The 24,309-nt window shown below is 41.7% G+C and overlaps 2 protein-coding genes across 3 annotated transcripts; one reads left to right on the forward strand and one right to left on the reverse strand.

The window, feature by feature from the left end:
• Window positions 1-1,884: 1,884 nt before the first annotated feature.
• LOC109871933 (vesicle-trafficking protein SEC22b-B-like) lies at window positions 1,885-15,372 on the reverse strand. Of its 2 annotated transcripts, none has more exons than XM_031806810.1 (5): window positions 14,962-15,372; window positions 7,214-7,323; window positions 5,444-5,604; window positions 4,806-4,952; window positions 1,885-2,663 (listed from the first exon to the last, which is right to left on the reverse strand). In XM_031806810.1, the coding sequence occupies exons 1-5, from the start codon at window positions 15,040-15,042 to the stop codon at window positions 2,509-2,511; spliced, it is 654 nt and encodes a 217-aa protein (XP_031662670.1). In that variant the 5' UTR covers window positions 15,043-15,372; the 3' UTR covers window positions 1,885-2,508. The 2 variants fall into 2 exon arrangements, with proteins under 2 accessions (XP_031662670.1, XP_020318559.1); XM_020462970.2 differs by lacking the exon at window positions 14,962-15,372 and adding an exon at window positions 12,725-12,973.
• On the forward strand, window positions 13,057-23,953 carry LOC109871934 (uncharacterized protein C1orf21 homolog). The gene is made up of 6 exons (XM_020462971.2): window positions 13,057-13,302; window positions 15,184-15,303; window positions 18,212-18,294; window positions 22,409-22,479; window positions 22,601-22,661; window positions 22,828-23,953. Exons 2-6 carry the CDS (start codon window positions 15,195-15,197, stop codon window positions 22,864-22,866), a joined length of 363 nt encoding a protein of 120 aa, XP_020318560.1. The 5' UTR covers window positions 13,057-13,302; window positions 15,184-15,194; the 3' UTR covers window positions 22,867-23,953.
• The last annotated feature ends 356 nt before the right edge of the window (window positions 23,954-24,309 follow it).

Consider the following 24,309-nt stretch of genomic DNA (forward strand, 5'->3'; position numbering starts at 1 on the left):
TTTCCAAACTCCAGTCCTTGAGTAGCACCAACAGCACACAATATTGTTGTCACCCAGGACAAGCACACAGACTGAACTTGTAAACTAATCATCAAGCCCTCAATGAGTTGAATTAGGTAAGTTTTGCAACAACAAACATGTGCTGTTGATGGTACTCAAGGAGTTGGGAAACACTGCCTTAAGTGATGAGCAAACAAATCTTGATTGCCAGAGACAGAGACCTGCGTTTTAAAATCAGTTTGTTTTTAATACTACTTCCTGTGGATATTTTGTCTCAAATCTCGACCCGAATAAGAACCAACCCCATGGATAATCGACAGTAAATTCAAATAAAATTGTATTCAACATTCATGGCAGACAAGGGATGTTTAGTTATTTTTCCATATAAAATGTGTGACTATGCTATACAGGCAATGGAAAGCATAATCACATTCGGGACTAGTTGTTAACCTGCAGTCTCCACAGGTACAATAAGCTGAGCCGTAACATCAGAGAGCTTGATCAAAAGATCTGTGATCTGGATGAGAAGGATGGCTTCAGAGCCCACAGCACAGGTCAACTACTTGAGAAACTGTATCACTGTGACCTTCTGAATTCGAACTCAGGTCCCCTGCACCCATAGGAAACTTCTCTGTCATCTAAAATGAACATGTGGTAACACAGGTTTACTACAGAGTGATGATGATGTCTAACATTAGCATCTCTTCTTAAAGGTACGGCACTGGACTGATCCCTACCAAATAGGGTGAATGAACCCATTCCATCTCTCAATACCAAAAGTAGATTTAGATCAATTTATTCATCAATTGTACACAAGATCCAAAGGAAATTTGAAATGTTTCTGCTTTATCCCAATCTTTCTGGAAGACACACATACTGTACTTACACAGGTTGGAGCAGGTGGCTGCCACACTGGGCACCCGTGAGACAGTTGTTGTGGGGGGGGGGGGGGGGGGGGGGGTTAAGCAGTGGTGTAAAGTACTTAAGTAAAAATACTTTAAAGTACTACTTAAGTCGTTTTCTGTACTTTACTTTAATATTCATATTTTTGACTACTTTCACTTCACTACATTCCCTAAAGAAAATGTTATTTTTACTCCATACATTTTCCCTGACACCCAAAATTATCTATATGTCTATCTCTGATTTACAGGAGGTGGCTGCCCACGATAATGGTTAGCTTACAAATGTCTCAGAACCTGAACGATTAATGTACATGAACGATGTCGAGCTTTGTGTGTGTGTGTGTGCTGTGGCAATGTTTTTGAACCCTCTGAAATGTCAATTAGATTGTGCATCCGTGATTATCTACAGTATTTAGTGCTTTGTGGCATTGACTGTTCCTTAGATGTGCATGTGGGACCAGGGATTGTCACAGACCCATCTCCTCGTCACTAGGTGAGTGTTGGGTTTTGATTTAGTCTACTTTTTTATTTTCTAGCATCTTGTCATTGCTCAAACCAGCTGCACTGTCCCTAAATCCTACATTATTTATTTAATCAGAAATATGATAGACTTTGTAACCTGGATTGACTCTTCAAAGATTAACTGCATATTTGACCTACAATGATGTGAGACCACTATCAAACATAAACTGCACTTTGTCACACTTATCTTGACAATATGTTTGAAAGCTCAAAGGTTCCAGGCATAAGTTTGGATGAAGTAGTCTATGATGGTAAATAGTGTTGTACAAATGGGGATTCTGATCGTCTCATTGGTGCCTTTTGTTTTCCAGAAGGAGAATCTTGTGGCGCAGACCTAGTGACCGACTGGGTCATTGAAGAGGCTTGCATGCTTATGTGTGCATGTCAAGTATGAGCATGTGTGTGCGTTTAACCGTGCGACTATGTTTTTGGGAGTGTTAATTCTAATTTCAACATGTAGTGTTCCAATTTTTTTATTCTGATAAACATTGAGAAGATAGTAAATATACCTTTGAACAAATAATTACTTACAATTATGTATGTTTTGTAAACAATAAACTCACGGTAACAAGTTGTTTCACACTTAAGACCATTTGCATATAGAATTTTCCTTCAGAGAAATGGTAAAGAACCCCCACCTCGTAATGTAAACATTGCTAACACATTTTCAATCCCTTTTATACTCCAGCGAATGGGATTATACAAACACTATGAATGCACAGAAAGCTACACCTCGCTCACATTAGCAACCACAGGTCAGTATGTCCATACAGATATTCGACATGACACACAGCTGAAACAGACATGAGTCCATCCACTCATCCAGTACACAGACCAGGTCCCACCCTCCCCCTAAGGCACCCGTGTACAAGGTCCCACCCTCCCCCTAAGGCACCCGTGTACAAGGTCCCACCCTCCCCCTAAGGCACCCGTGTACAAGGTCCCACCCTCCCCCTAAGGCACCCATGTAGGAACTTAAGATTTGCTGTTAACAGAAACCATTAATATATTACAATTGACAGTTTTAATATTTGGTTACAAAGGGAACCCAGACTATCTCCTCTTTCACAGTCCTTACGCATCAGATCCACCAGAAACGCACATAGACGATGAGTGTAATGAAGAAGACCGCCCCGGCTGCTATCTTGGCATAGGTGGATCGGGTGTTGAGGTACTTGGCATCGCTGCGGTACTTCTTTGAAAGGCTGGACAGATTGCTGGCTTTGGTGTCGAGAGCTGTAGGGGAAAAAAATTCTGATTAATATTTAGGACCGTAATGTAACCAATAGCTGCATTATATCTAACTGTGAATGTATATGCAGGCTTCAAATCATAAATGAATAAGAAAGGTGGGCAATTCCTGACATGAAAGTATGACTAAAAGTTTTTAAAGAACTAGGATTTTCAAAATGTGCAACAAGTTTCTAATACAAGGGAGAGTATATGTAACTGTGAATCTCAGTGTTTGGAACATCACTGTTTTAACTTTGATGTCAACAGATAGAACATTAAAAAAATAGAAAAGTATTCTACAAAACTTAGAAATGTGCCTTTTTCACATGTTGAAACTGGTATTGTGCTGGTGATAACTGATGTATGAAAGTGATGGTTGCCGTTTAACAGATATTGCGATTCAACAACTGATGTCACTGAATATGGATCCAGCTCCATTATACAGTTGAAGTCGGAAGTTTACATACACCTTAGCCAAATACATTTAAACTCAGTTTTTCCACAATTCCTGACATTTAATCCTAGTAAAAATTCCCTGTCTTTGGTCAGTTAGGATCAATACTTTATTTGAAGAACGTGAAATGTCAGAATAATAGTAGAGAGAATGATTTATTGCAGCTTTAATTTCTTTCATCAAATTCCCAGTGGGTCAGAAGTTTACATACACTCAATTAGTATTTGGTACCATTGCCTTTAAATTGTTTAACTTGGGTCAAACGTTTCTGTAGCCTTCCCCAAGCTTTCCACAATAAGTTGGGGGAATTTTGGCCCATTCATCCTGACAGAGCTGGTGTAACTGAGTCAGGTTTGTAGGCCTCCTTGCTCACACACACTTTTTCAGCTCTGCCCACAAGTTTTCTATGGGATTGAGGTCAGGGCTTTGTGATGGTCACTCCAATACCTTGACTTTGTTGTCCTTAAGCCATTTTGCCACAACTTTGGAAGCATGCTTGGGGTCATTGACCATTTGGAAGACCCATTTGCGACCAAGCTTTAACTGATGTCTTGAGATGTTGCTTCAATATATCCACAGAATTTCCCTTCCTCATGAGGTTATCTGTTTTGTGAAGTGCATCAGTCCCTCCTGCAGCAATGCACCCCCACAACATGATGCTGCCACCCCCGTGCTTCCTGGTTGGGATGGTGTTCTTGGACTTGCAAGCCTCCCCCTTTTTCCTCCAAACATAACAATAGTTATTATGGCCAAACAGTTCTATTTTTGTTTCATCAGACCAGAGGACATTTCTCCAAAAAGTACGATCTTTGTCCCCATGTGCAGTTGCAAACCATAGTCTGGCTTTTTTAGAGAGGTTTTGGAGCAGTGGATTCTTCCTTGCTGAGCGGACTTTCAGGTTATGTCGATATAGGACTCGTTTTACTGTGGATCTAGATACTTTTGTACCGGTTTCCTCCAGCATCTTCACAAGGTCCTTTGCTGTTGTTCTGGGATTGATTTGCACTTTTCGCACCAAAGCACGTTCATCTCTAGGAAACACAACGCGACTCCTTCCTGAGCAGTATGACAGCTGCGTGGTCCCATGGTGTTTATACTTGTGTAATATTGTTTGTACAGATGAACATGGTACCTTCAGGCATTTAGAAATTGCTCCCAAGGATGAACCAGACTTGTGGAGGTCTCACTTTCTTTCTGAAGTCTTAGCTGATTTCTTTAGATTTTCCCATGATGTCAAGCAAAGAGGCACTGAATTTGAAGGTAGGTCTTGAAATACATCCACAGGTACACCTCCAATTGACTCAAATTATGTAAATTAGCCTATCAGAAGCTTCTAAAGCCATGACATAATTTTCTGGAATTTTCCAAGCTGTTTAAAGGCACAGTCAACTTAGTGTATGTAAACTTCTGACCCACTGGAATTGTGATAGAGTGAAATAATCTGTCTGTAAACAATTGTTGGAAAAATTATTTGTGTCATGCAAAGTTTGCCAAAACTATAGTTTGTTAACAAGACATTTGTGGAGTGGTTGAAAAACGAGTTTTGTGTATGAAAACTTCTGACTTCAACTGTATGTATGAAAACATCTGCTAAACTATCCCTTTTAAATGAATGATGTGTATTTTATGTCTGTATGGTGGGTTTGATGCCAGGGCTGTGTACTGTACGAGGTATGGTTATTATAAATGACCTGATAGGGCCTCTCCTCGTTGCAGGACCTCTTCAATGTTTGCCACCATGATCCGCTGGACATCCTGCAGTTCTGTGTTGATGCTGCCCAGGTTCCTCCGTGCCCTGCTGTCAATGTAGGTTTTTTTGGTTTTCTGGATGTACGTGTCTGAGGACAGAGGAAGGATGAGACGCAATTACACACTAAGTCTTGGTTTATGGTGCATCTCCATTACATTGAGTCATTTTGCAGACACTCTCATCCAGAAAGACTTACTGGAGCAATTAGGGTTAAGTGCCTTGCTCAAGGGCACATTGACAGATTTTTCACCTTGTTGGCTTGGGGATTCGAACCAGCAACCTTCAGGCTACTGGCCCAACGCTCTTACCTCTAGGCTACCTGACACCCTACTCTAATGTGGCATCCTCTAGTTGTCTACTCGTCTCTGCTGCACTGAATCAAAAAACATGGAATGGGGGAAAAGCAACATAGCAGGGAATTTGCTTTTGCCAGACTTATTTAGTTGTTGTTGTTTTTTTACATCAGTGTGGATTAAGGAAAGGCATTATGAAGGAAAGGACATTTCCCAAATGCTTTTTGTTTGCCTGGGATGTCTTAAAAATGGGACGATAATGAGTGAAAAAAAGACAACCTCTCACCAAACTCAATGAAAGAGTACGGCCTGGAGACTGTGGAGACTTTCTTTCCATGCTGCTCATGGAATTCTGTCTGGAGGTCTTCCAGGTACCCAAAGACCAGCCTCTTGGGAAACACGGCTTCGCACAAGGCCAAGTAGCACACACCATGTTCTAATACATAGCTGGGGAGACAGACAGTATGTTAATGGAAAGTTACAGAGTTATAGTGAAGCTTCATTGAGATTTCCACATAGACCCACAGCATCCGTCCAGTGACAGGCTAGAGAGTTATCGTAAAAAGGTTAATTGTCTCCAGAGTTACTCCTGACCACATAACCAGTCTTGCCTAGTTTACTCACAAAACAACTCTGGACCCTGAATGACACAGCAGACACATCCTGCAGTGCATACTAAATGAACGGCAAGGACACAAATCGGAACATCGCTTTGACTTCCTCAATACCACGAAATACACAAAGATAATAATGACAGTATTATAAACACAGATTTAGGAGGAGGTCCTAGAGAGTTCCACCTTTGATTATCACACAAGACTGCTACTTGACTGGTAAATATAGAATGGTGGATAGGCTGTATGCAAAATATAAAATGAGAATTGTGCATAGAAGATTAATCATGTTACTTAGTGTTAGTGTTTTCAGTATGCTGGTAATTCAAATTTACACAAGGATGTGTTCTTAAGGCCTCATCAGCTTGGTTATTATCAGTTAGTCAATAGTTACTCAATTAATAAGTAACTTTTTGGTACAATTTTACATGTTCAGCCTAGGAGAACCTGTAGAGTGTGTGTGTCGAGTCCATCCAACTCTGATCCTATTGGCTGTGTGTGTGAAAGAGAAATTCATCTTCATTAGCTTATTATACTCAACAAAAATATAAACAACAATTTCAAAGTAAAATCTGAGGTACAGTTCATATAAAGGAACTCACTAAATTGACAAATTCTTTAGGCCCTAATCTATGGATTTCACATGACTGGGCAGGGGTGCAGCCATGGGTGGGCCTTGGAGGGCATAGGCCCACCAACTTGGCAGTCAGGCCCACCCATTGGGGAGCCAGACTCAGCCAATCAAAATGAGTTTTTCCCCACAAAAGGGCTTTATTACAGACAGAAATACTCCTCAGCAACCCCCCTCAGACGATCCCACACGTGAAGAAGCCTGATGTGGAGGTCCTGGGTTGGCGTGGTTACGTGTGGTTTGCGGTTCTGAGGCTGGGTGAACATACTGCCAAATTCTTCAAAATGACATTGGAAGCAGTTTATGGTAGAGAAATGAACATTAAATTATGTAGTAACAGCTCTGGTAGATATTCATGCATTCAGCATGCTAATTGCACACGCCCTCACAACATCTGTGGCCTTGTGTTGTGTGACAAAACTGTACATTTCAAGTGGCCTTTTATTGTCCCCAGCAAAAGGTGCACCTGTGTAATGATCATGCTGTTTAATCAGCTTCTTGATATGCCACCTGTCAGATGGATGGATTATCTTGGCGAAGGAGAAATGCTCACTAACTGGGATGCAAACAGATTTGTGCACACAATTTGACAGAAATAAGCTTTTTGTGCATATGGAACTATTCTGGGATTTGTTATTATTTCAGCTCACGAAACCAACACTTTACATGTTGCGTTGATATTTTTGTTCAGTGTAGTAACCCTCCCAAACAATATCACTCTGGATGCAGTAGTGACTATGATATTATTTAAGACAAATGTAAAAGATAAAAATATATAATATTAAGAAAATCCACTTCTAACAATACTTACTGGAAAGACATGACCCCAGCCTCCAGGGTACATCTGTTGGGGCTCTGGGCATTGAGTTTGCGGCAGAGCTGCTTAGCCTGGCTCTGGTAGTGTTGCAAGTCTCTTCCTGACTAAACATAGGCGAGATAAAGGGGTATAAAATAACATGTTTGCAGTTATAACAAACATCTACACTATATCTGATAGAAAGCAAATGGGAAAATAAAATGTTAGCTAGTAGTATTCAGCAGAATATGATACAACTTAGCCGTGCTAACTTTACAAACATGATTTAGCCTTCTAACTAGCTAGCTAGTTAAATTAGTTAGGGAGTATGCTACATGACCAAAGGTATGTGTACACCTGCTCATCGAACATCTGCACACACTTCATCAGTCTCTCATTCACAATTTGACAACCACTTGATAATATACTCAGACTATACTCAATTTAATCTGGTCTTTACCTATAGCCTACTAAAACACACTAACATGACCAATGTGGACACCTGCTTGTTGACCACCTCGTTCCAAAATCATGGGCATTAATATGGAGTTGGTCCCCCTTTGCTGCTATAACCGTCCTCCTGAGAAGGCTTTCCACTAGATGTTGGAACACGTCGCGGCTGAACCGTTGTTGCTCCTAGACATTTCCACTTCACAATAACAGCCCTTACAGTTGACCAGGGCAGCTCTAGCAGGGGAGAAATTTGACTAACTGACTTGTTGGAAAAGTGGCATCCTATGACGGTGCCACGTTGAAAGTCATTGAGCTCTTCAGTCCGGTTATATTACTGTCAATGTTTGACTATGGAGATTGCATGTCTGTGCGCTCAAACAACTATCAGTAATCGGTGTGGCTGAAATAACCAAATCTACTCATTTAAAAGGGTATCCACATACTTTTGTATATACAGTGCATTCAGGAAAGTTCAGACCCCTTCACTTTTTGTTACGTTTACAGCCTTATTCTAAAATTGATTAAATTGTCCCCCCCATCAATCTACACACAATACCCCATAATGACAAAGCAAAAACAGCTTTAAAGAACTTTTTGCTAATTTATATAAAATAAAAAAAACTCATATCACATTTACATAAGTATTCAGACCCTTTACTCAGTACTTTGTTGAAGCATCTTTGGCAGCAATTACATCCTTGAGTCGTCTTGGGTATGACGCTACAAACTAGGCACATGTATTTGGGGAGTTTCTTCGTAGGTTCCTGCCTTTCGCGGGAGTTTTTCCTAGCTGCCGTGCTTCTACATCTGCATTGCTTGCTGTTTGGGGTTTTAGACTGGGTTTCTGTACTGCACTTTGTGGCATCTGCTGATGTAAAAAGAGCTTTATAAATACATTTGATTGATTAATTTCTCCCGTTCTTCTCTGCAGATCATCTCAAGCTCCGTCAGGTTGGATGGGGAGTGTCGCGGCACAGCTATTTTCAGGTCTCTCCAAAGATCGGGTTCACTTCCCTGACCAAGGCTCTTCTCCCCAGATTGCTCAGTTTGGCCGGGTGGCCAGGTCTACGAAGAATCTTGGTGATTCCAAACATTCTCCCATTTAAGAACGATGGAGGCCACTGTGTTCTTGGGGACCTTCAATGCTGCATTTTTTGGTACCCTTGCCCAGATCGGTGTCTCGTCACAGTCCTGTCTCAGAGCTCTACAGACAATTCATTCGACCTCATGGCTTGGTTTTTGCTCTGAGGGTATACTTATGTAAATAAGATATTTCAGCTTTTTCTTTTTAATAAACATTTTTAAAAGTCTAATAACCTGTTTTAACTTTGTCTTTATGAGGTATTGTGTGTAGATTGATGAGGGGAAAAATGACTTGATCCATTTCAGAATAAGGCTGTAACGTAACAAAATGTGGAAAAAGTGAAGGGTCTGAATACTTTCCGATTGCACTGTATGGCGTAGCTCTCAAACTCCAGGTATCATTCTGCCTTCTCCCTGGAGTTCTCAGTCATAAGCTTCACCGAAGTCTGGTTCAGGTTAACTACAATCCCAATGCTGTGATTTAACACTTAGAAACGTCAATAATCATTGCTTGCAATATGGCTTTCGAAACATATGGCCCTCATCTTTCAACAGCGAGAAAGAATCCTTCAAATAAAAAATAAAAAACACACTTACTGTCTCAGTTTTGCACAGATCCATACTAGAGGTCGACCAATTAATCGGCATGGACGATTAATTAGGGCCGATTTAAAGTTTTCATAACAATCCGTAATATGCCTTTTTGGACGCCGATTATGGCCGATTACATTACAATCCATGAGAAAACTGCGTGGCAGGCTGACCACCTGTTACGCGAGTGCAGCGACAAAAGGACCTTGTGGCTGCAATGAGCCAAGGTAAGTTGCTAGCTAGCATTAAACTTTTCTTATAAAACAACCATCAATCTTTACATAATCACTTGTCCTGCGTTGCATATAATCAATGCGCTGTTAATTTATCATCGAATCACAGCCTACTTCAACTTTGCCAAACGGGTGATGATTTAACAAAAGCGCATTCGCGAAAAAAGCACATTCATTGCACAAATTTACCTAACCATAAACATCAATGCCTTTCTTAAAATCAAAACACAGAAGTATATTTTTTTAAACCTGCATATTTAGTTAAAATAAATGCATGTTAGCAGGCAATATTAACTAGGGAAATTCTGTCACTTATCTTGCGTTCAGTGCAAGCAGAGTCAGGGTATATGCAAAAGTTTGGGTCACTTGGATCGTTGCGAACTGTTTCTTCCTAACAAAGACCGTAATTAATTTGCCAAAATTGTACATAATATTGAAGGTTGTGCAATTTAACAGCAATATTTAGACTTAGGGTTGCCACCCGCTCAACAAAATACGGAATGGTTCCGCATTTCACTGAAAGAATAAACGTTTTGTTTTCGAAATTATAGTTTCCGGATTTGACCATATTAATGAGCAAAGGCTCGTATTTCTGTGTGTTTATTATAATTAATTTGATATTTGATAGAGCAGTCTGACTGAGCGGTGGTAGGCAGCAGCAGGCTCGTAAGCATTCATTCAAACAGCATTTTACTGCATTTGCGAGCAGCTCTTAGCAATGCTTGAAGCACAGCGCTGTTTATGACTTCAAGCCTATCAACTCTCGAGATTAGGCTGGCAATAAAGTGCCTATAAGAACATCCAATAGTCAAAGGTTTATGAAATAGAAATGGTACAGAGAGAAATAGTCGACGCATCATAATTCCTATAACTACAACCTAAAACTTCTTAACTGGGAATATTGAACCACCAGCTTCACATGTTCTCATGCTCTGGGCAAGGAACTTAAACATTAGCTTTTTTACAAGGCATATATTGCAATTTTACTTTCTTTTCGCATTATTTAAACCAAATTGAACATGTTTCATTATTTATTTGAGACTATTTATTTATGTATTATATTAAGTTCAAATAAAAGGGTTAATTGTTCATTCAGTATTGTTGTAATTGCAATTATTACAAATAAATATACAAATTGGCCGATTAATCTGCTTTTTTTGGGTCCTCGAATAAATCGGTGTTGAAAAATCATAATCGGTCGAACTCTAATCCATACAGCTTCCACTTCCTGAGTCACACTTACACACAGGTGTTCTGAGCATAATAAATAATGGCGCCGTAGATGGCTGCCGTTTTACGGTCTCCTAACCAATTGTGCCATTGTGTGTATTTTGTTGCGTTATTTGTAACTTATTTTGTACATAGCGTTTCTGACAATGTCTCTTATGACTGAAAAGAGCTTCTAGATATCAGGACAGCGATTACTCACCTTGTACTGGAAGAAGATTTTTTCTTTAACGAGTTGGACGCAAAGGATTTACTTCAGACACCCGACAAGAACCAAATCCCTGTGATTGACATTAGAAAGAGACGGAGATATCGGGGACATAGGTCAGGGTGCCTTGTAAGGATCCGACAGCGAGTGGGTAATCTGCCTCTACCATCAGTCGTATTAGCCAACGTATAATCATTGGATAACAAAATAGATTAACTACAATAACGAATATCTTACCAATGGGACATTAAAAACTGTAATATCTTATGTTTTACGAGTCGTGTCTGAACGACGACATTAATAACATACAGCTGGCGGGGTTTACGCTGCATCGGCAAGATAGAACAGCCGTCGTCAGTAATACAAGGTGTGGCGGTCTGTGTATATTTGTAATCAACAGCTGGTGCACAAAATCTAATAGTAAGGAAGTCTCAAGGTTTTGCTTGGCTGAGGTAGAGTATCTCATGACAAGCTGTAGACCACACTATTTACCAAGAGAGATTGTCTATTTACCACCACAAACTAATGCTGGCACTAAGACCGCAACCAATGAGCTGCATATGGCCATAAGCAAACAGGAAAAGGCTCATCCAGAGGTAGCGCTCCTAGTGGCCGGGGACTTTAATGCAGGAAACTTTAATCCGTTTTATCTCATTTCTACCCGCATGTTATGTGGGCAACAAGAGGAAGAAAAAAAAAAGCTCTAGACCACCTTTACTCCACACACAGAGACGTGTACAAAGCACTCCATCGCCCTCCATGTAGAAAATCTGACCATAATGCTATCCTACTGATTCCTGCTTACAAGCCAAAACTAAAGCAGGAAGGACCAGCGACTCGGTCAATAAAGAAGTGGTCAGATGATGCAGATGCTAAGCTACAGGACTGTTTTGCTAGCACAGACTGGAATATCTTCCTGGATTCTTCCGATGGCATTGAGGAGTACACCACATCAGTCACTGGCTTCATCAATAAGTGCATTGATGACGTCGTCCCCACAGTGACTGTACGTACCCCAACCAGAAGCCATGGATTACAGACAACATCTGCACTGAGCTAATCAAATGTCTATCCAGACTATTTGTATTGTTGTTGTCCCCCTCTTTTACGATGCTGCTACTCTACTATCTATGCATAGTCACTTTAACTCTACCTACATGTACATATCACCTCAATTACCTCGACTAGCCTGTGCCCCCGCACATCGACTCTGTACCGGTACCCCGTGTATATAGCCTCGCTACTGTTATTTTACTACCGCTCTTTAATTATTTGTTATTTTTAACTTAACTATTTTTAACTTACTACTCGTTTTTCTTTAAAATGCATTGTTTGTTAAGGGCTTGTAAGTAAGCATTTCATTGTATTCGGCGCATGTGACAAATAAAACTTGATTTGATTTTCTAGATAGATAGCTATCTATAACACAGGTGGTTGCCTCGTCTTCAGTATGTTTTCTGTAAACTTGCCCAGTACCATAGAGATATGGCCATGTGGGAACACTAACCCTTTCAAGGTGTGTATCAATTTAACAATTTTTGTTATATTATTTCTAGCTGATTTGAAAGACAAGGTCCTTATGCTTCCAAAAACTGTACCGCAAGCGATGTGTGTAAATGTTCAGATTGACAGAGCACCCACATACAGAAGACGCCTTCGTCAAATGACTTATGTGCAATGTCGTGATCGAGGGCTAAACTTAGCTAGGAAACACATTTTATTCATTCAAACCTGCTCGTCTTCTTGCATCGATGCAGCAAGCGGCAGTCCATCTGCTACCCGAGCGATCATTGTCAGCAAAACCATATTGACCGAAATCTCTCAAATTCACACTACAGATTGAGTTGTAGGTGTTTACTGGCTGTGCCAAAACTTCCTATAAACTTGGCTACGTAGCTTCTGCTGTCAATTCTGACGCGCTGGAGGGGAGCTCGATGTGTGAGCTGGCCGGAAGTCCATGTTGTTGTGCCCTGGAATTGGGTCCGACTGCAAATCCGTTTTTTTGCAACTTTCTTACAAATCGCCATAACTGTATCGTTTGTCAGTTATACAATAACAAACGCAACGGAATTTGTTGCAAAAAAAAACCCGATAATATTTTGTAATGTAATTTTGTTTATATTTTTTGTCTCATAAAGTTCGATTATCCAGACCGGACCAGACAGTGAGCCAGACGGATAGCACCTCGATTGCTTATGTCTGATATTGAGAGATGCAGATGTCCCTGATGCCGGCGCCTGTCCTTTGAAGCTGGTCGAACGCCTAAGAACCAATACAGGCAGAACCATGAACAGATCCTGTAAAAAATGGTAATAAATAAATACATTTTGTAATGTTTGTCCTTGCGATAACATTGGATATTTGTATTTTGTCTTGTCCAGTCGTTTTGTTTGTGTTAAGGTTTGCTGGCTCTTTGTATAGGGACTCGTTGTGCAATGGAACCGTGTTCTTATTGGATTTTCTTTTGTTATTATACTCAAAAGCTGATATTCAGCTTTCTTCAGTTTTTCATTTAAATTCAATTCAATTTTGGTCCCTTTTTTCCAGCTCTTGCTTATGAAATAAATAATAATAGTTGCTATATCCTGCCTGTAATAAAGCTCAATTGATAGCATCCTCGATGCATTGAAATAGCCTGATGATGGCATACATGACCATATAGCTTTCCTAATATAGCCTATTGCATGTTTGCACTACAAACAATACGTCTCCATTTGAGGGCTCATGTTATAAAAAAAATGTATCCGTGCTCTTGACCATCAACAAACATGCCTAAATAGCACACACAACCAGCCATTATGTATATACTCTCGTCTACCATTCGTACAAGACATCGCTGGTAACTTGATTGGGTCACGAACGCATATTCCTAATTGTCACGTCCCTCCATTTGCTGGTGGCCCAATCCGTCTCGCAGGAGATTACCCCGCGCATTGGCACCATTGGCATCGCGAACGCCTTTGAATGGCCCATGGTGTGAGGTGCAGCTGGCACACCATGTGATGTGATTGGAGCTCACGACTGCGCATCGCTAAACCGTGTGGTCTCTTCATAAAACAAGGCCTCTTCATATATTCATGTAGACTTAGTGAAGGCCTTGGCCAGTGGGATATTATTGGATATTTCTGATTACTTAATCATGGTGGAATGTTCATTTGGGTGGCCTCCTAATAGGCAAGTTAATTGACTAGTCACTGACACAAGGTCAGATATTTCCCATCCTCCTGATGGTTAAGTTCAGATCTGTGGTTATGGGCCACTTCTATCTGGAATGTATATCCTTCACCCCCACTCCTCCCCTTCCAGCAGCATACCACCCTGGTCTGCATCCCACTTCTGGCTTGCCTCTGTCCTACACACTGAAGAAGGCTGTAAAGCCGAAACGTCTGCGTACGCTATAAAAAAAATAAAAAATAATAATGAAGTAATCTTTCTGAGACATTTTTTTTTTGTGCGAACCCATTACACCTCATTGTTTGCCTCTGAAGCTAAGCAGGGTCGGTCCTGGTCAGTCCCTGGATGGGAGACCAGGTGTTGCTGAAGTGGTGTTAGAGGGCCAGTAGGGGGAAAGTCTTCCCTCTGGTCTTAAGATCAAATCCCAATGCCCCAGGGCAGTGATGGGGACATAGCCCTGCATAGGGTGCTGTCAAAGATGGTGGATAAATGAAGATAGTTCAACTCAGGTGTTTATCATAGATTAGTTCCTGTCTACTTACGGGGGTGGCTCTCCCATAGACACCAATGCGATAGCAGCTGGGTCTGGTCAACTTAGTTCATTGACTTCCATTTCGGATGAGACGTTAAACAGGTGTCCTGTCTCTCTGTGGTCACAAAGAATCCTATGGTACTTATTGTAAGAGTAGGGGTGTTAACCCCGGTGTCCTGGCTAAATTCGCAACCTGTCCATATTTCGATCATGGCCACATAATCATCCACCTCGTTTCTAAAGGGCATATATCACTCCTCACCTCTCCAACTGATAGCTGATGTTTGATGAGCGTCCTGGTGCAAATTGGTTGCCGTCCATCACCCAAGTTGGTGCTACACATTAGTGGTGGATGAGGTGAGCCTCCTCCTTGCTACAGTAGGTAAAGCACTTTGGGTGTCTAGAAAAACGCTATGTAAGTCCAATAAATTATTTATGAATTATTCATATCTTTGTCTTCTTTTACCTCCCTCCCTTCCTCTAGGTCAGCCTGTGATGTGTGTGGGTGAGGAGATGGGCTGCACCTCGGCCAAGCAGGTGTTGGCCGTGCCCAGTGGTGAGGAGGGCCGCAGTAAAGCCTACAGCAATGGGGATGTTCTTTCTGGTCAGTGCTGGAAACACATTCACCTGGGTTGTTTAGGAGACTCAGACCATCCATTCATATCGGAATATGCTGTAAAACAAAAATGCGTGTGTCTCAGTAGAATATGGAATTGTATGTTAGTTTCATTTGTTACAATTCTCTCTGCAATGTTAGGAACATTTCGCCTCACTGAATACAACCCTGATTTACAGACAGCACACTGTGCCATCGTGCAGTACCACTCCGAGGTGGTTTCCCCTTGGTACAGATCTAGGATCAGATTCCTCTCCCCCAATCATAACCTAACCATTAGTGGGTCAAATGAAAAAACGCCATCCACACAGTGCCAATAGGGTTAACTTTGGTCGTTACAATGAAACAGCAGTTTCAGTAAATTATTCAAACCAGGAGGAGTTCCTTACAGGGGTTGGAACCGGTTCTGGGAACAGAACAGAAACCCGCAAAATAAGTAACATTTTCAAGGAACGGAACCGGGAACGAACGTGATCCTTACTGTTCTGGTTATTTTAAAAGCATGGGAACCGGTTACAAAGCCCTTTCTCTGTCACTTGGAAACGTATTCCAGTGTCTGCCTCCCTGCCTGCCAGAGGCAAATCTTTGCCAGTGTGTGTGCATGTTTAGGCTACCTGCCCATCCCCCCTCTGAAGCATAGGCTACTGTACTGACGTTACCATAGGCTACTGTACTGACGTTACCATAGGCTACTGTACTGACGTTACCATAGGCTACTGTACTGACGTTACCATAGGCTACCGTACTGACGTTACCATAGGCTACTGCACTGACGTTACCATAGGCTACTGTACTGACGTTACCATACTGACGTTACCATAGGCTACTGTACTGACATTACCATAGGCTACTGTACTGACATTACCATAGGCTACTGTACTGACGTTACCATAGGCTACTGCACTGACGTTACCATAGGCTACTGTACTGATGTTACCATAGGCTACTGTACTGACGTTACCATAGGCTACTGTACTGACGTTAGCATAGGCTACTGCACTGACGTTAGCATAGGCTACTGTACTGACGTTACCATATTGACATTACCATACTGATGTTACCATAGGCTACTGTACTGACATTACCATACTAACGTTACCATAGGCTACTGCACTGACGTTAGCATAGGCTACTGTACTGACGTTACCATAGGCTACTGTACTGACGTTACCATACTGACGTTACCATAGGCTACTGTACTGACATTACCATAGGCTACTGTACTGACATTAGCATAGGCTACTGCACTGACGTTACCTTAGGCTACTGTACTGACGTTAGCATAGGCTACTGTACTGACGTTAGCATAGGCTACTGTACTGACGTTACCATAGGCTACTGTACTGACGTTACCATAGGCTACTGTACTGACGTTACAAACGTGATTCAGAAGACAGGTAAAAGAGATTATTTATTAGCTGGAGAAGAATGGTTTAATCTTTTCAATGCTATTTAAGGATACTATAAGGCCTCGTTATCACGTTTCACGCTGGATTTATTAACTACAAAAAGGTAAAACGTGTTTAGCTAGCGAGCTCAAAGGACATTCAAAGTTCCTCCATAGAAGCCGGTCCTCCTAGGTATAATTCTACGAACCTAATTCAGGTAATGCATGCCATAACAAGATGTTCAACCCTCTCTCGCTCTCTCCTCACCCGCAAAATTTCAGTCGCATCTTGCGCCATAAGGCTACACTGTCCATCACGCATGTAAACAACTAGCTTGCCTGCTCAATTCGCACTGATTGGTGAAGTAATTTAGTTTAAAGTTTTTATGTCACATTCACAAGTACAGTGAAATGCCTTTATTGCAAACTCAAAACCCAACACTGCAATAATCAATAACAATGTAATGCTAGGGGGGGGGGGGGGGACGAAAAATATGAAGAAATATGAAGAACACAATAAGTAAATAAGCATATTATATACAGGGTCGGTTCCAATAGCACATTTAGAATGTGCAGGGATACTGGAGAGTAGATATGTATAGGGGTAAGGTGACTAGGCATCAGGATATAAGATAAACTGAGTAGCAGCAGTTTAATGAGCTAAATGTTTTTTTTTTTCTTGATTTCACAGGTTAAAAAAGGAACAGAAAGGAACCATATAAACCTGCACTTTTTGGGGGTTCGAACCGGTTCAGAACTTTATTTTGCAGTTTGGAACAGTGGAAAGGCCCACATTTTTTTGTGGTTCTGTTCAGAAAAATAATTTTGGTTCCAATCCTTGGTTCCTAATATGGGTCCCATATTTTCCATTAATACCAATCATCTTATCTTGTTCCTATTGACCTGTAAAATGAGGAACAAGAAGACCTTGTACTACTGTTATGACATTATGTTCTGATGAGGCTTGTTTATGGCTGCATGTCTGTTGTCAGGTCATTCTCTCTTTATTAGGTCATCGGCTGTGCATCATGCATCTGTTTCCCTTTCCTCTAATCTCTATGCTTAGTGTGTGTGTGTGTGTGTGTGTGTGTGTGTGTGTGTAAAAGAGAGAGAGGGGGGGGGGGGGGGGGCAGGAGCTGTCCTGCTTTCCAACCATTGTGAAAAGAGGACCTTCTTTGAACAGTTACTTTGAGCATGTCATTATTTTTTTTGTCAAGTATTGACCTGGATGCCACTGATTGTTCTGCTGATTACTGCAGCTCCTCCTCCTCTCCTCTTATCTGGATGAACAGTCGATTCCTGATCAATATAATTGATGGGGACTGTCATGGATATATGCTCTAATCAGTCATCCTCTAATCTGAAGCATGCAGATATCAAATAAAAATGTATTGTCACAAGCAAAAATAAGTTGATGTTGCTGGTAGTGTTAATGGCAAAAAATATAAATGCACTCTTGCATGATTTGTTTTTAACCCAAATCCCGCATACGCCCGCTCTTTCTTACAGATGAGTACAAGAAAGGTGTGGCAAGTGTGAAGTATATAAATAGAGAAGAGGATAGACTAAACAACTGCGACCAGGACAGCACGGTGAGAAAGACTGATGTTAAGTTACTCATTCATCATACAGTTTGACACACACTTTTTCAGATAGTTTAACAAAGAATATCCTATTTTATATTTATTTAACCAGGTAGGCCAGTTGAGAACAAGTTCTGGCCAAGATAAAGCAAAGCACTGGGACACAAACAACAGAGTTACACATGGGATAAACAAACATACAGTCAATAACACAATAGAAAAATATATATTCAGTGTGTTCAAATGTAGTAAGATTAGGGCGTTAAGGCAATAAATAGGCCATAGTGGTGAGAAATAACTACAATTTAGCATTAACACTGGAGTGATAGATCTGCAGAAGATGGTGTGCAAGTAGAGATACTGGGTTGCAACGGAGCAAAAAAAACAAAAAACAATATGGGGACGAGGTAGTTGGGTGGGCTATTTCACAGATGGGTTGTGTACAGGTGCAATGATCAGTAAGCTGCTCTGACAACTTATGCTTAAAGTTAGTGAGGGAGATATAAGTCTCCAGCTTCAGGGATTTTTTTGTAAGTCGTTTCAGTCATTGGCAGCAAAGAACTGGAAGGAAAGGCAGCCAAAGGAGGAGTTTGATTTGTGGATGACCAGTGAAATATACAGTTGGAGTCAGAAGTTTACATACACCGTAGCCAAATACATTTAACCTCAGTTTTTCACAATTAACTTGGGTCAAACGTTTTGGGTAGCCTTCCACAAGCTTCCCACAATAAGTTAGGTAAATTGTGTCCCATTCCTCCTGACAGAGCTGGTGTAAGACAGGTTTGTAGGCCTCCTTGCTCGCACACACTTTTTCAGTTCTGCCCACAAATGTTCTATAGGATTGAGGTCAGGGCTTTGTGATGGCCACTACAACACTTAGACTTTGTTGTCCTTAAGCCATTTTGCCACAACTTTGGAAGTATGCTTGGGCTCAATGTCCATTTGGAAGCCGCATTTCCGACCAAGCTTTAACTTCCTGACTGATGTCTTGAAATGTTGCTTCAATATATCCACAGAATTGCCCTTCCTCATGAAGCTATCTATTTTGTGAGGTGCACCAGTCCCTCCTGCAGCAAAGCACCCCCACAACATGATGCTGCCACCCCCGTGATTCACTGTTGGGATGTTCTTCGGCTTGCAAGCTTCCCCCTTTTTCCTCCAAACATAACGATGGTCATTGTGGCCAAATAGTTCTATTTTTGTTTCATCAGACCAGAGGACATTTCTCCAAAAAGTACGATCTTTGTCCCCATGTGCAGTTGCAAACCGTAGTCTGGCTTTTTTAATGGAGGTTTTGGAGCAGTGGCTTCTTCCTTGCTGAGCGGCCTTTCAGGTTATGTCGATATAGGACTCGTTTTACTGTGGCTATAGATACTTTTGTACCTGTTTCCTCCAGCATCTTCACAAGGTTCTTTGCTGTTGTTCTGGGATTGATTTTCACTTTTCGCAGCAAAGTACATTCATTTCTAGGAGACAGAACGCGTCTCCTTCCTGAGCAGTATGACAGCTGCGTGGTCCCATGGTGTTTATACTTGTATACTATTGTTTGTACAGATGAACGTGTTACCTTCAGGCGTTTGGATATTGCTCCCAAGGATGAACCAGACTTGTGGAGGTCTACAATTTTTTTCTGATGTCTTGGCTGATTTCTTTTGATTTTCCAAAGATATCAAGCAGAGGCATTGAGTTTGAAGGTAGGCCTTCCACAGGTACACCTCCAATTGACTCAAAATGTCAATTAGCCTATCAGAAGCTTCTAAAGCCATGACATAATTTTCTGGAATTTTCCAAGTAGCTTAAAGGCACAGGCAACTTAGTGTATTTTTTTTTCCACCTTTATTTAAACAGGTAGGCTAGTTGAGAACAAGTTCTCATTTACACCTGCGACCTGGCCAAGATTAAGCAAAGCAGTGCGACACAAACAACAACAACACGGAGTTACTCGGAATAAACAAACATACAGTCAATAATACAATAGAAAAAGTCTATATACAATGTGTGCAAATGAGGTAGGACAAGGGAGGAAAGGCAATAAATAGGCCACGGTGGCGAAATAATTACAATATTGCAATTAAACACTGGAGTGATAGATGTGCAGAAGATGAGTGTGCAAGTAGAGATCCTGGGGTGCAAAATAAATAAAATAACAGTATGGGGATGAACTAGTTGGATGAGCTATGTACAGGTGCAGTTATCTGTGGGCTGCTCTGACAGCTCATGCTTAAAGTTAGAGAGGGAGATATAAGACTCCAGCTTCAGTGATTTTTGCAGTTCGTTCCAGTCATTGGCAGCAGAGAACTGTAAGGAAAGGCGGCCGAAAGGAGGAATTGGCTTTGGGGGTGACCAGTGAAATATACCTGCTGGAGCGCGTGCTAAGGGTGGGTGCTGCTGCTTTACCTAGCAAAGACTTATAGATGACCTGGAGCCAGTGGGTTTGGCGACAAATATGAAGCGAGGGCCAGCCAACGAGAGCATACATGTCACAGTGTTGGGTAGTATATGGGGCTTTGGTGACAAAATGGATGGCACTGTGATAGACTACATCCAATTTGCTGACTAGAGTGTTGGAGGCTATTTTGTAAATGACATCGCCGAAGTCGAGGATCGGTAGGATAGTCAGTTTTACGAGGGTATGTTTGGCAGCATAAGTGAAGGATGCTTTGTTGCGAAATAGGAAGCTGACTCTAGATTTAACTTTGGATTGGAGATGTTTGAGTCTGGAAGGAGAGTTTACAGTCTAACCAGACACCTAGGTATTTGTAGTTGTCCACATATTCTAAGTCAGAACCGTCCAGAGTAGTGATGCTGGACGGGCGGGCAGGTGCGGGCAGCGATCGGTTGAAGAGCATGCATTTAGTTTCTTGCATTTAAGAGCAGTTGGAGGCCACGGAAGGAGAGTTGTATGGCATTAAAGCTCATCTGGAGGGTTGTTAACACAGTGTCCAAAGAAGGGCCAGAAGTATACAGAATGGTGTCATCTGCGTAGAGGTGGATCAGAAAATCACCAGCAGCAAAAGCGACATTATTGATATATATACAAAAGAAAAGTGTCGGCCCGAGAATTTAACCCTGTGGCACCCCCATAGAGACTGCCAGAGGTCCGGACAACAGGCCCTCCGATTTGACACACTGAACTCTATCTGAGAAGTAGTTGGTGAACCAGGCGAGGCAGTCATTTGAGAAACCAAGGCTGTTGAGTCTGCAGATAAGAATGTGGTGATTGTCGAAAAGACTTCTCCAGGTCAATGAAGAGGTCAATGAAGACGGCTGCACAGTACTGTCTTTTATCGATGGCGGTTATATCGTTTAGGACGTGGCTGAGGTGCACCCATGACCAGCTCGGAAACCAGATTGCATAGCGGAGAAGGTACGATGGGATTTGAAATGGTCGGTAATCGGTTTGTTAACTTGGCTTTCGAAGACTTTATAAAAAGACAATGTAGGACAGATATAGGTCTGTAACAGTTTAGGTCTAGAGTGTCTCCCCCTTTGAAGAGGGGGATGACCACGGCAGCTTTCCAATCTTTAGGGATCTCAGACGATACGAAAAAAGGTTTAACAGACTAGTAATAAGGGTTGCAACAATTGTGGTGGATCATTTTAGAAAGAAAGGGGGGGTCAAGATTGTCTAGCCCGGCTGATTTGTAGGGGTCAAGATTTTGCAGCTCTTTCAGAACACTAGCTATCTGGATTTGGGTGAAGGAGAAGTGGGGGGTGCAGAGCTGTTGGCCGGGGTAGGGATAGCCAAGTGGAAAGCATGGCCAGCTGTAGAAAAATGCTGGTCATCTTGCCGACCCTTATGAGGTCATTGATAAAATCCCAGATCTGTTTTGCCGTCTTTCCAACCCCTATGAGGTCATTGCTAAAAATATAAAGTTCTAAGGAGATGTGTTCCATTACAAAATGTGGATACTTCATATATTGGCCAGAACATCTATTAAAATCAAATCAAATTTGTATTTTTCACATGCTCCGAATACAACGGGTATTTAACCTTACAGTCAAATCCTTACTTACAAGCCCTAAACCAATAATGCAGTTTAAAGAAAAAATGAATAAATAAATCAAAGTAACAAATATTTAAGGAGCAGCAGTATCAGTGATAGCCCTGTGTGTGTTTCAGGAGAATACTGCCCTGCTCACCACGGTCCAACAAACAGAGGACACAGGATCAAATGGAAATGGGAAGACACAGTAAGCTCAACCAACTATTTTTGTTGTCATTCGGTCACTCACAATGCAGGGTTTTCCCTCTCCCTTTCCATCCCTGAACTAACAGTGTTGAATTGGAACTGTCTTGTTCCTTTCTCCACAGGATTCATTCTTCAGAGAGCCAGCAGGAGTTCTTCAGGATGCTGGATGAGAAGATAGAAAAGGTGAGAGTTCAATGACCTCATAGGGGTCGGCAAGACGACCAAATGGATTTTTAGCAATGACCTAATAGGGGTAGGCAAGACGACCAAACAGTGTCTGTGTGGGGGTGGTTAGATCAGTGTCTGGGGAGGACTTCATTCTACTCTATCTTCTGCTTTGCTTTTTCAGGGGCAGGACTACTGCTCAGAGGAAGAGGATATGACATAGCACTGAGGTCCACCATCTGCTCCCCTGAGAGGAAGGATTTGTCCAATGGCACGGACAGGCCTGTACCACATAACCCTTACCCAACAGCCCTCTTCCTTTTTAGACCATTTCGAGGATGGAGGGGGAGACACATTGACCCAAACCAAGCACCTTTGCCCGGGCCTGTGTCTATACCTACAACCCTGGCTCCCCGTAACAGATCTACAGAGTCCAATGCGACAATGTTTTACCCCCAAAGGAGCAATGTTACAAGACATGGCCAGGACTACATTCAGCACCAGTCCTATTATACTGAGCGGCTCTCCAAGTCTGTCGCCATGGTAACCATGGACAATAAGTACAGCAGCCGCTCGGCTCTGTGACTGTGGTCCATTAAAAGACAACGGAGATCCAGTCATTTTGAACCCATGGATTGACTGAGACCAGTCCATCATGGTTATTCTTAATGGCTTAAAGGAACATTTGTCATTCCTCATCTGATTGGATGATGAACAATGGAGGTAATTGGGAGGGCAGAGGAAAATGAATCTGGGAATTATTCCTGGGTCGTATTCATTAGGCACCAAATGAAAGAAAACAGACTGAAACAGGGAAGAACTACCAATAAGAAACGCTAGTTGACGTTTTCTGTTGCAAAACATTTGGCTACGGTGTGCCTTAATGAATGCAATCCAGGTGGCTGAAACATTCACTGCATTGCAGATAGAAACTTAAAGTAATAGAGCTGGGGATTCTCCCATCATCGTATTGTATCATTGATTCTCTTATCAGTGTCTCTCTATGTAGCGTATTTCTATCTGCAATGTACTGAGCGTGTCACCCCAATGAACACACCCCTTGAGGGGAAACCGGGGTTACTTACTTCCTGCATTCCAGGATACTTTTTGAATTTTCTTTTCTACAGTATGCTCATAAAGTGCATTCGGAAAGTATTCAGACCCCTTCACTTTGTCCACATTTTATGACGTTAGTCTTATTCTAAAATTGATTAATGTTCCTCATCAATCTATACACAATACTCCATAATGACAAAGCGAAAAACTGATTTAGACATTTTTGCAAATGTATTCAAAATAAAATGCAGAAATACCTTATTTACATAAGTATTCAGACCCTTTGCTATGAGACTCGAAATTGAGCTCAGGTGCATTCTGTTTCCATTTATCATCCTTGAGATTTTTCTGCAATGTGATTGGAGTCCACCTGTGGTAAATTCCAAAACATTTCTGCAGCATTGAAGGTCCCCAAGAACACAGTGTCCTCCATCATTATTAAATGGAAGAAGTTTAGAAACAACACTCTTCCTAGAGCTGGCCACCTGGCAAAACTGATCAATCGGGGGAGAAGGGCCTTGGTCAGGGAGGTAACCAATAACCCGATGGTCACTCTGACAGCTCCAGAGTTCCTCTGTGGAGATGGGAGAACCTTCCAGAAGGACAATCA

The sequence above is a fragment of the Oncorhynchus kisutch genome, linkage group LG27 (genome assembly GCF_002021735.2).
Source record: "Oncorhynchus kisutch isolate 150728-3 linkage group LG27, Okis_V2, whole genome shotgun sequence".
NCBI classification, from domain to species: Eukaryota; Metazoa; Chordata; class Actinopteri; order Salmoniformes; family Salmonidae; genus Oncorhynchus; species Oncorhynchus kisutch.